The sequence below is a fragment of the Orycteropus afer genome, unplaced genomic scaffold (assembly GCF_000298275.1).
Source record: "Orycteropus afer afer isolate SDZICR_OR568_19922 unplaced genomic scaffold, OryAfe1.0 scaffold00100, whole genome shotgun sequence".
NCBI lineage: Eukaryota > Metazoa > Chordata > Mammalia > Tubulidentata > Orycteropodidae > Orycteropus > Orycteropus afer.
The window spans coordinates 1,977,458-1,989,602 of record NW_006921687.1 but is presented as its reverse complement, the minus strand read 5'-3'; the positions used below and the strand labels follow the sequence as shown (position 1 = coordinate 1,989,602).

The 12,145-nt window shown below is 34.6% G+C and overlaps 1 protein-coding gene across 1 annotated transcript in view; it reads right to left on the bottom strand.

Annotated features, from left to right (window-relative positions):
- The window catches only part of LOC103198973 (sucrase-isomaltase, intestinal-like), a 169,557-nt gene that overhangs the window by 79,617 nt on the left and 77,795 nt on the right, over positions 1-12,145 (bottom strand). Inside the window, exons 8-10 of the mRNA XM_042781290.1 lie at positions 2,061-2,186; positions 1,603-1,734; positions 89-202 (exon numbers count right to left, since the gene is read on the bottom strand). Coding sequence (XP_042637224.1) covers positions 89-202; positions 1,603-1,734; positions 2,061-2,186 — 372 coding nt within the window. The remainder of the gene's footprint in view (positions 1-88; positions 203-1,602; positions 1,735-2,060; positions 2,187-12,145) is intronic.

The window sequence follows — 12,145 nt, the reverse complement described above, 5'->3', positions numbered from 1 at the left end:
GTGTTCACTGATGCTATATGAACTGAACTTGTTTGTCAAATACTCAATAAGAAGGGGGTTGACATCTATTCTTCCTTAAGGTACTTACCCTCCCAATGGCAGGTGTGGCTCCATCAGAATTATTGATCCATATTCCCATTTCCTGTCCAAGGTCATAAGGCTTGTAAGTACCTTCTGGTTCATCTTTTGTCAAAAAAGGATCCTGCAAATAAATTTCCAAGAACATTTTAATAAAAAAATAGTTATGATAATTGCAAATGTAAACTTTCATAAAATATTTGAAATACGAATCTCTACTATACATACACAGTTTGTTTTATACTATATACACTAAGATGTTTTCACCTTTTAAGTAGGGTTATGAATATAAAAACTATTTCCACTTATTTTTGTACTGCAAATGTGGTCCCTAGTGATGTCAACTTAATTTAGCAATGCAATATGTTGCTTCTGATTAAAATCTCTAATTTACTTTACTTAAAAATCTATCTAATGCATAAATCCAGTACTGATGCTACTGTAGCACACAACTTTTCCAGTCTGTTTGTTTCTTATATGAGATAAAGTGTGGAGTGACATAAAATCTTCCTGATGGAAAAATCAAGAAATTTGGATTCTACTCTCAATGCTGCTACAAAAAGCCTAGGTAAGTCCCTTAATTTTGAGGAAGTCCAAATTTCTGTTCTATTAAATGGAGTGTAGTAAGAAAATTCTTAAAGTCACTGTCCCTAAAAGGCAATGACTCGAGGGAGAAAAAAGCCTATGATCTATAATCTGTTTTTTCCACAAATATTTATTGACCTTACTCCAAATCTGTTTCCCTTGCTAAACTTTTTACTATTATATTTATTTTAAAATATTTTTATTCATACATTCTTGCTAAATTATCTCAGTTGGGTAATAAATATATATTCCTTGATTTAAAATAAGTAATTTGTTACAAAAAAAAAAAAAACCTCTTTCCTCATAAACTTCAAACATCATTAAGTCAATATAAGAAATAAGAATTTTAACAGTGAAATTTTTTTATCACATAAAGATAACAGCAATAAATCATTTTGTGAAAGATATAATCTCTCTTATGTACAGTGAGACAACCATCTCATCGAAAACTTCTAGTAACATTCCTGTTCTTAGAAGTAGTCATGGAGATCACTTTTATATTATAAATATATTAAATGAATGATAATGTTGTCTCCCAACATGAAGTCAAGTTTCTTTCAGTCCAAGAATCGTTGCATTTATTTAGTAACTGTATTATTCTTCATTTAGGATTTTATGGCAAGGTCTCCAAATAAATCTTGACAGATAGGCCGTCTATGGAAAAGCACGTTTTTCCTTCTATTTATAAGTCAATTTATTTTAGAAAGAATATTGGGTTTTAGATAGTTTAATGAATTCCTCCATCACTTGTTATGACATTCTGTCTCATCTAAATAACGCAACACTTCTTATAATTTATCATCCTTAAAACCATGTTCTTCCAAAATATGGTAGTGCTGGAAATTCTACTTTTTGATAAATTAATTGTAATACGTATTTTTAGATATGCTCAGAAAATGTGAATTAAAATATATTGGTTGATCTTGAAAAGAAATTTACCAAAATTATGACATAATGCATTCCATCTTTTTTCAGGGCCTTAACATACTCAGGAAGACCAGCAAAGTTAGTTTTATCATATGTGAAGTCCAGCTGACAATCCATGTAGTCAATATCACCATACTGAACATCCTGTACAAAGCAGAAACATAGACATGACCTTCAAACATTAGAAAAATGACAAATATTGTCAAAGATTCATAAGTAGCTAATAAATGGCTACTTATGAAATTTAAATATTGGTGTGAGTTTCAGATCATTTCAATTATTTTATGAGTCAAAGAAAATAAAATATGACTTTTGTAATTGAAAATTGAGAGGATAATAAACAAAAATGATGCCAGTTCCATGCTTTGTGTATGTGTGTGTGTGTGTATTTCATGTTACAATATAATTACTACAGTTTCTAAGTTCCTTGTTCTTCTCAACTGACACCATAGTGTTTGGGATACACTTACATGAGGAATATTATACTGTTTCAAACGTTCAACTGTTTTTTGCAGCACTTTTATGTTATTATAGCCCCATCGACTCAGCTGAAATCCCAGAGACCAGTATGGAGGCATAAATGGACGTCCGATGGCCTGTGAAAAAATATTAAATCCAAAGATTTTTCTTAAGTGTTCACAAGTGTTCATTTTTAGGAACAGATAACAAAATGTTTACCTCAGCCAGCACTTTAAACTTCTCATATTATGTTGAGTTTCTAACATTGTAAGATGCCCCAGTAGCAACAACCAAAGAATGATTTTTAAAATCTGAAGCTCTAAAACTCTTTTGAGAATTTAACTAAAGTCATGAAATTTCTTCCAAAAGTAATATACCTAGAAAGACAATTCATTATTCTATTTTGTGAGTTAGAGGTTATGTCCCCCTAGTCCTGAGTTAATCCACTATGAGGTAATATACTAGAGATGTAACAGGCTCACGAGTCAGATAAACTTCAGGTCAGTTCCCAGTTCTGCCTCTTGGTATCTGTGGCACTAGGAAAATGATTTAATATTTTGCAGCTTTAATTTCCTCACCTTTAAAATGGGAATAAATCATAATACCTACTTCATTCATACACAAGTTTTATTGAGTTCCCACTGTGCACTGTTTTAGATGTAAGGTCCCTGCCGAATGGCAATTAAATTCTAGTAGAAGAGAAATAATAAACATGAAGACAAAGTGACATAATTTTTAAAAATAGAGTGTGTGGGAGTGAGGGGTGGGAATAACCAATAAGACCTAAATATTTCAGCCCTGAAAAGGTGTATCAGGCAGGTGGGACAGAATGTGTAAAGGCCTGAAGTATTTAGAAGAAAAAAGAAGTGAGTGTGGCCAAACTATAGCAAACAAAAAGGAGAATGGAATAAAAGATTAGGGAAGTAGGTGAGTATGTAATCACACAGGACTTTGAAGGCCATGACAAATAACTGGAAAGTTTTTAGTTGTCCTTTTGTAACCTGTGTATTATGAAAGGGTTCAAATATATATAAAAATAGAGAGGATAGTAGAATAAACCCCTATGTATGCAGAATCAACAATTATCATTTTACCACACACTTTTATCTATCCAATTTTCTTTCCTTTCTTTCCCTTATTTTTTTTTTTTTTTTAATTTTTCTGGTGGTCATGGGGTGGGATGGAATGCTATGGTATAGAACTTTAAAGCAAATTCCTTCAAATGCATCTGTAAAAATAAGGACAATCTCTTATATAACTATAATACCATTATCATACCTAACAAAACTAACCACAATCCTTTAGTGTCCTCCAATACTCATTCAAATTTCCCTTATTTTCTCAAAAATATTTCCCCCATTTGGTTTGTTTGAAAGAATGAATTATATTCAAATTGCAAGGGAAGTTGTCAAAGTGAGTTATAAAATCTGATTTAATTTTTTTAAAAATCCTGCTGACATGTCTGTGGAGAGTAAATTATAGAAAGTTAAAGTCAGAGGTAGCAATGATACCACTGAGAAACTGGTACACTATTCAAGAAGAGATGAGAGTGGCTTGAACCAAGGAGGTCACACAGTGATGTTAAGAGTGGTCAGACTGGTGTAACCACTGAGACTATGGCCCCTAGCTGCCCTTCAGGTCTGGAATTGAACCCACAACTGTGGTTTCCAGCCAAACAAAGTACAGGCATGTGAGTTAAACATTTACCTCAAGTAGATACACGCCCTGGAGAGAACAATCATGGGAGAAGGAAGGGCTGCTTATGCACAGGGAGATAGCTCAGGGTACAGAAGAGTATGAAGGGATGGACACTGGGAGGAGGTAACTATGGGGAGGAAGTGGGAGGGGAGCTGCTGCATTGTAAATTTTGGTCAATGACATGAGACAAAGTATATGTGAACTGCTGTATGAAAAGTGAATTTACTCTGTAAATCTTCACCCAAATCCTAAAAAAAAAAAGAGTGGTCAGACTGAGATGCATTTTGGAGATATTGCTCACAGTATATTCTGATAGATTTGATGGAATAGGATGAAGAAAAGAAGGGAACAGTGGATGACATTTAAGTTACTGAAATTGAAAGACGGAATGGATGGTTGGCTCTATTAATTGAAATGCGGAAGACTGAAGAAGGATAAAAACATGTTTGTGGCAGGAGAGAACAGAGTATAAGAAAGAAGACAACCATAACAGAAAGAAAGGTAGAACATATGAGTATGTATGCATACAGATTTGACAGATTTGACACCAGGAAAACAATGTGGTTTTTAATTGCTTCTGTTTTTCTCAGTAAAATAAGCATGTAAACAGCTGAAAGTTGGGCGGGGTGGGAGGTTTGAGAGGAGAGTGTGAAATAAATAATATAGTCTCTCTCGGTGGAATTCTAAATACACTAGACTAGCACATTTAGTGGTAATGCAGTGTAGTGTGCTTGCAGGTTAAATTGAAGGTAGACTGCTGACCACAACCATGTGATGGCTTGCCAGAAACTTTCAGCTACTCTGCTGCAGGCAGTGATTGAATCAATCAATTGGCACAAAATTCCTATCTGCTATCTTGAGAAAGGTGGTATCAAAATGTTTGAATAAGTTTGCAGTTCATATCTGCAGTTTTAAGGAGCTCTGGTAGCATAGTGCCTAAGGCACTTGACTGCTAACCAGAAGGCTGATGGTTGAAACGCACCAGCCACTCGGAAGGAAGGTTGGGCAATCTACTTCCGTAGTGATACTGCCTTGGAAACCCAAGGAGGGGTCACTATGAGTCAGGGCCGACTCGACGTCACATAACAACAACAACAACATCTGCAGTTTTACTTAAAGTTTCACTCCATAAAACTCTTTAAAATGGATCCTAGGACTCACATTTCCCTTTGACCCTAGGATAATGTCTAACACAGAATATACATTCCATAGATCTTTATTTATTACATGATTTAATGAAGAACAGATGATATCACTAATGTTTTACATATGCAGACATTGAGTCAAAATCACATTTTTTTAAATTGTGGTGAAAACATATACAAGACATTCACCAACATAACAACTTCCCCCTTTATAGCTCAGGTGACATTTTTCATGCTATGCCACCATTATTGCTATCCTTTTCTAAAAATTTCCATGACCACTGTCATAAACTCAAGGCCCTGAAAACAAAAGCTTCCCTTTTCCCCCTCCCTACTACCCCTGCTAATCACTAGTAATCTTTGGGGTGTGTGTGTGTGTATGTATATATGTGTATATATACATACACACACACACACACACATATAATTTTCAACCTAAGAATTTTCCCTCCCCTCACCTCCCCTCCCATTCCCTCACCTCCCCTCCCATCCCCTCTCTTGTAACCAACAAAGAAAGTCTCCTTCCATGTATACACCTTTCCATCACTTTTAACAATAGTAGAGTAATACAATATTTGTTCTTCTGTAATTGAATTATTTCACTCAGCATAATGTCTTCCAAGTTCATCCACATTATGTGGTGTTTTGCGTGTTCCATATTATTCTTCAGAGTTGCAGAGTATTCCGTTATGTGTTTGTACCACAGTGTGCTTATCCATTCTTTGGTTTATGGGCATTTAGATTGTTTGTATCTCTTTGCTATTGTGAATAGTGCTGTGATGAACATGGGTGTGTATATATATATATATATATATATATATATATATATATATATATATATCTGTTTGTGTCCTGCCTTTTACTTCTTTAGGATATGGATATATACCTAGTAATGGGATTGCTGGATCAAATCTGTATTTCTATTTCCAACTTTTTAAGGAATTGCCACACTGATTTCCACAGTGGTTGTATCATTTTACAGTCCCACCAGCAATGTATGAGAGTCTCAATCTCTCTACATTCTTGCTAGCATTTGTTATTTTGTTTTGTTGAACTTTGCTATTGATGCAGGGGTGAGATAGTAACTTATAGTTGTTTTGATTTGCATCTCTCTAATGGCTAATGATCACAAACATTTCTTCATGTGTTTGTTGGCTGCCTGAATATCTTGTTTGGTGAAGTGCCTGTTCATATCCTTTGCCCATTTTTTAACTGGATTATCTTTTCAATGTTAAGGTGTTGGAGTTTTCTATAAATTTGAGAGATAAGTCCTTTGTCTGATATGTCATTGCCAAATATTTTTTTCCCGTTCTGTAGGTTCTCTTTTCGCTCTTTTGATGCACATAAGAATTTAGTTTTCTGAAAATCATCTAGTTTATCTTCTGCTGTTTGTGCATCTTGGGTTATGCTTGATAGTCCATTTATGCTGTAAATTAGGGTCCCTAAGTTTGCCCCTATTTTTTCCTTGGTGAACTTTATAGTTTTAGGTTTCACATTTAAGTCTTTGATCCATCTGAAGTTAGTTTTTGTGTTTTGTGTGAAATATGGATCTTGTTTCATTCTTGTGAAAATTGATATACAGTTTTATTAGCAACATTTGTTGAAGAGACTATCTCTTCCCTATTTAATGGATTCCAGCCATTTGTCAAAGATCAACTGATGACAGGTTGATAGATCTATTTCTGAATTCTCAATTCTGTTCCACTGGTATATGTGTCTGTCATTGTACTGATTCCAGGCTATTTGGACAACTGTGGCTATACAGTAGGTTTTGAGATATGGGAGAGTGAGACCTCCTACTTTATTCTCTTCAGAAGTGCATGCTTATCCAAGGTCTCTTTCCTTTCCCTATAAAATTACTGGTTTTTCCTTTTCTTTAAACAATGTTGATGGAACCTAGATTGGGATTGCATTGAATATACAGATTGCTTTGGGTATTCTTGAGGTTTTCACAATGTTCAATCTTCCTATCCATGAGCAGTGTGTTTTTCAATTTATTTAGATTTGTTACATGTTCTTGAAGCAGTGTTTTGTAGTTTTCTTTGCATAGGTCTTTTGTGTTTCTGGTAAGATTTGCTCCCAAGTATCTTATCTTTTTGGTAACTATTGTAAATGGTATTGATTTCCTTATCAGAGATCTCTTTGCTGGAATAGAGGAATCCAACTGATTTTTGTATAGTAATCTTGTATCCCTCCATGATGGTAAATCTCTCAATTAGTTCCAGTAGTTTTTTTTTTTTTTTTTTTTTTTTCTGAGTCTCTTAGGTTGTCTATGTATAGGATCATATCATCTGCAAATAGGAACAGTTTTACTTCTTCCTTACCAACGTGGATGTCTTCAGTTTCCCTTTCTTGCCTTATTGCCCTGGCTAGGACTTCCAATGGGAGCTCTGTTAGCATGGTGGCTAAAGCACTTGACTGCTAGCCAGCCACTCCTTGGAAGGAAGATGGGGTAATCTACTTCCATAGTGATACTGCCTCGGCAACCCAAGGAGGGGTCGCTATGAGTCGGGTTTGACTCGACGGCACATAACAACAACAACGGTTGGGCAATCTACTTCCGTAGTGATACTGCCTCGGAAACCCAAGGAGGGGTCGCTATGAGTCGGGTTTGACTCGACGGCACATAACAACAACAACAACATATCTATTTTGCTGAGAATTTTGATTAGAAATGGGTGTTGAATTTTATCAAATGTTTTTGTGCATCGATATCTGATCATGTGGTTCTTTCCCTTTGTTTTATTTATGTAATGGATGATGTTGATTGTTTTTCTAATGTTGAACCATCCTTGCATACCTGGTATGAATCCCACTTGGTCATGATGTATTATTTTTTTTGAAATGTTGGTGGAGTCTATTGACTAGGATTTTGTTAAAAACTTTTGCACTTGTATTCACAAGGAATACTGGTCTGTAATTTTCCTTTCTAATGGTGTCTTTGTCTGGTTTTGGTATCAGTGTTATGCTTGCTTCATAAAATGAATTTCAGAGGATTCCATCCTTTTCTAGGTTCTGGGATAGTTTGAGTAGGATTGGTGTCAGCTTTTCTCTGAATGATAGGTAGAATTCTCCAGTGAAACTGTCTGGGGCAGGATTCTTTTGCTGGTAATTTTTTTTTATGATCTGTTCAATTTCTTCTTTGTTATGGATCTGTTCAAACTTTCTACTTGACTGTGTCAGTTTAGGTAAGTAGTGTGTTTCTAGAAATCTGTCAATTTCTTCCAGGTTTTCAAATTTGTTGAAGTACAGTTTTCATAGTATCCTGACATTATTCTTTTTATTTGTATTGGTTCTGTTGTGACATTACCCTGACATCCCCCCTTTCATTTCTTATTCTTGTTATTTGCATCTTCTCATTTTCCTTTGTTAAGTTTGCCAGCAGTTTGTTGATTTCATTCATCTTCTCAAAGAACCACCTTTTAGTCAATTTTTTTTCCATTTTCTTTCATTTACTTCTGCTCAAATTTTTATTTCTTTTCTTCTGGTGACTATAAACATTTTTTGCTGCTCTTTTCCTAATTGTTGGAGATGTTGGATTAAGATGTTGATTTTGGCTTTTTTTTTTTTTTTTAAGGGTGCACCTATTGCTATACATTTACTCTGATCATTACTTTTGCTGTGTCCCAAAGATTTTAGTATATTCTGTTTTGATTCCTGTTTGATTCAAGGAAGTTTTTTTATTTCATTTTCTATTTCCAGTCATTTTTAGGAGAGTGTTATTCAGTTTCCATATATATTTGCTCCCATTCCATTGGTCATCCTAGTGTTGATTTCTAACTTTACAGCATTGTGATCTGAGAAGGTGCTTTGCAGTATTTCAATGTTTTTAAATTGTTTGAGGCTTGTTTTGTGGTCCAACATATGGTCTATCCTGGAGAATGTTCCATGTGTGCTAGAAAATAATATCTATTGTACTGTTGTTGGATCAAGTGCTCAGTAGATGTCTATAAGGTCAAGTTGGTTGATCGTATTGTTTAGTTCTTCTGCATCTTTTTTTGAGTTTCTTTCCAGTTGTTCTATCTTTGATTGAAAGTGGTGTATTAAAGTCTCCTACTATTACTGTGCTTCATCTATTTGTCATTTCAATTCTGTTAAAGTCTGATTTATGTATTTTGGGGATTTTTATTGGGTGAATTAGATATTTATTATGGTTATATAATCTTGTTCAATTGATCATTTAATCATTATATAAAGTCTGTCCTTGTCTCTTATGGTCATTTTTGTCTCAAAGTTTGTTGTTGTTGTTATGTGCCATCGAGTTGTCCCTGACTCATAGCAACCCCTCCTTGGGTTTCTAAGGCAGTATCATTACAGAAGTAGGATTGTCAACCTTCCTTCTAAGGAATGGCTGGTGGGTTTGAACTGCCAGCCTTCTGTTTAGCAGTCAAGTGCCTTAGGCACCATGCTACCAGAGCTCCTGTCTCAAAGTTTATTTTATCAGAAATTAATATTGCTACTCCTGTCTCTCTCTCTCTCTCTCTCTTTTTTTTTTTTTCCCCCTTTTGCTTGAAATATCTTAATCCAACCGTTCTTCTAGTCTATTTTTGTCTTTGTGTCCAAGGTGAGTCTCTTGTAGACAGCATATTAATGGCTCATGTTTTCTTATCCAGTCTACAACTCTCCATCTCTTGAATGGTGCATTTAATCCATTGACATTCAGTGAAATTATCAATAAATATGGATTTATTGATGCCATTTTGTTATGTGTATTTTTGTGAAGTTGCTGATTTCTTTGTTCCATATAATTTTCTGTGCTGGGCTCGTTTTGTTTATGAATCATGTTATCAATTCCTTCATTGCTATTGTTTTAGTATTTGCTACATATTTGTGCTAGTCCTCTTTTTTTATTTTTATGTGAAGGTTTATTAGTTTTCTTTGAGGTTACCCTGTGATTTATTATTTTCTTCCCAAGTTTAAAAGTCTATTCTATCTTGCAATTGTCTTCATGTCCTCACCATTTAAAAGCTCTGTAACCACAATATTTATTCTTCTTTTTGTTTGTTAGTTGTCCTCATTTACCAACTGATGTCTCTGGTTCCCTGTTTACAGTCTTGTAAGCTTATTTTACTCTGGATACTTCTGTAACTGGGTTGGCTTCTGTGTTATATTATCATGCATGTTAATCATCGGTTGTTGTTTCCTATTGTTGGCTCTCTGTCCAAAGGATGCCCTTTAGCATTTGTTATAATGTTGGTCTGGGCTGAACAAATTCCTTTAATTACTGCTTATCTGGTTATCTCCTAATTTCACCCTCATATTTGAGAGACAATTTTGCTGGATATATAATTCTTGGTTGGAAATTTTTTTCTTTCAGGGTTTTACATATATACTCACACTGGCTTCTCACCTGCATGGTTTCTGCTGAGAAATCAGAGCTTAGTCTTGTTTGTCGCCCTTTTTAGGTAACTTTTCATTTTTCTCATGCTGCTTTCAGGATTCTTTCTTTGTCTTTGATTTTGGTGACTTTGATGATGATATATCTTGTTGATTTTCTTTTGGGGTCTATTCTGTTTGGGGGTTGTTGAACTACTTGAATAAATATATTTTTGTCTCTCATCATATTAGAGAAATTCTTTTCCAACAAGTCTTTGACAATTTTCCCTGTGGTTTTATCTGTCTCTTCCTGTTCTGGAATTCTGATTGCATGAAGGTTATTCCTCTTCATGGTATCCCAAATGAATCTTAAGCTTTCCTCATTTTGTTTTGATCTTTTTTTCTGATTGATCTCTTAACAAAGTAATATTGAGGTACTTATCTTCAATCTCATTAATTCTGTCTTCCATTGATTCAATTCTACTCCTTTGCCCATTCAATGTGTTATTTCTGAAATCTCAGTATTAATTATCTGGATTTTTACATTGTTTTTGTATTGTTTTTAATTTTTTGTTTATTTTTTCAGTTTGTTCTTGTATTGTTTTCCCAAATTGTTGTGGATTTTGTCTGTGTTTTCCTTAATTTTGTGCCTATTTTCCTTGATCTTGTCAGTGTTTTCCTTGATCTGTCTCTCAATCTGTTGAAGGTACTGAAACATAATTCTTTTTTAATTCCTTATCAGGGAGTTCCAGTGCTGCTGCTTCTTTAGGGATGTGTTCTTTGTTTGTATCCTGGTCCCTGGTTTCTACTTTATCTTGCTTTTTTATGTGGACTGTGATGGTCTGTTGTCTCCAAGACACTGTGGTGGTGTTATATTTATGTTTAATTTATGGTTGTATGTTGGTGTGATTCATGTAATTTTTTAAAAAATTTTATTTTATTTTGATATATCTGTGTGAGGAGGGTACTGTGGTCCTGTATTTACTGGTTGTTAGCACTTAGATAGTCACCATGTGTCTGCTGGTAGGTGTGATAGGGAATGAAAGTGTTTGCACAGATTTCTGTTAGCTGTCCATAAAGAACAGTTGAACAAGGTTATATGAATGAACTTGGAGGGCATTATGCTGAGTGAAATAAGTCATTCACAGAAGAACAAATATAGTATTAGTTCGTTGTTGTGGAGAGCCAAGGAAAGGTTTATACATGGAGGGAAATTTTCTTTGTTGGTTGCCAGGGGTGGGAGAGGGGGAGGGAACATTGCAAAAAGAAAAAAAAGAAAAAAACATTGACCCATGTCACTTTAGTTTTGTGTATCTCACTGTACATAAATTATATTTCAATAAAATGCATTAATAAAAAAAAGAGCAGTTGAGGGTGAGTTGAGTTGTTATTGGCTGCCATCTATCATTGGTCATTTGGTGCAAAAGCCAGGGGTGGACCTCACACAGTGGGTGGGGCTGCAAGAGGTGCTGGCATGGTTGGGTTGTGTGAGAATCGTTGCTGTCTCCCACTCAGACAAAAAAATTAGAAAACCACCAGAAACATGAAAGCAAGAGAACAAAAAACTCAAACTGCATAGAACAACAGGAAAAATCACACACACACACACACACACACACACAAATGCTATAAATGAGAACAATTTTCAAAATATATTTAAAAATATAAAAGAATTATAATGAGGAAAAGATTTTTTTTTTTTTTTTTTTTTTAAAGTCAAACTATCTGGGAAGGGAGGAATGAGAGTAAAGAGCAAGAGTAAAAGAATAGTAAATATATGTATAGGTACACTACAAAAGGAAAAACAAGGGATGGGAAGAATGTAAAGGAAAAAAAAAGAAGGGAAGCAGGAAAAAGGAAGAGAAAAGAAACATGAACTAGGTATGGGAAAGAGGAAAAAAAAGGAATAAAGAAGGAAGATTAAAAGATCTTAAAAA